This window comes from Crocuta crocuta, unplaced genomic scaffold, assembly GCF_008692635.1.
Source record: "Crocuta crocuta isolate KB4526 unplaced genomic scaffold, BGI_CrCroc_1.0 scaffold139, whole genome shotgun sequence".
Taxonomy (NCBI): Eukaryota; Metazoa; Chordata; class Mammalia; order Carnivora; family Hyaenidae; genus Crocuta; species Crocuta crocuta.
The window spans coordinates 7182862-7183200 of NW_027533258.1; the positions used below are offsets into that span (position 1 = coordinate 7182862).

The following is a 339-nucleotide window of genomic DNA, read 5'->3' on the forward strand; positions in this document are numbered from 1 at the left end:
TCCCTCTCACCTGTGGATGTTCATCTCCCGCGGGGGGCGGTGGGCCTTGTCGTAGGACACCTTGGCGAAGACGCCGGCCACGATGACGAAGGCGACGACCCCGCAGGTGATGTAGACGGTGAAGTTGGTCTTGTCCTTCTCCGGGTCGTACTTGTTCTCGGGCCCGGGCGACACCACCTTGGTGCTGGGCGTCTGCACCCACACGGGGCTCTGGTAGTTGGTGCACTGGCGCTGGTCCAGCTTCTCGTGGCGCTTCTTGCAGCAGAAGCGGTAGTAGCAGGTGCCGCAGCAGTACAGGTAGCCGCTCTCGCTGTTGTTGCACTCGAACTCCTTGTCGTA

At 62.5% G+C, this 339-nt stretch overlaps 1 protein-coding gene across 1 annotated transcript in view; it reads right to left on the minus strand.

The window, feature by feature from the left end:
* Positions 1 to 339, minus strand: part of SHISA6 (shisa family member 6) — a gene marked incomplete at its 5' end in the record, with an annotated part of 279058 nt that extends 278719 nt beyond the window's left edge. The window contains one exon of the mRNA XM_077746720.1: positions 11 to 339. Within this exon, the coding sequence (XP_077602846.1) occupies positions 11 to 339 (329 nt within the window). The remainder of the gene's footprint in view (positions 1 to 10) is intronic.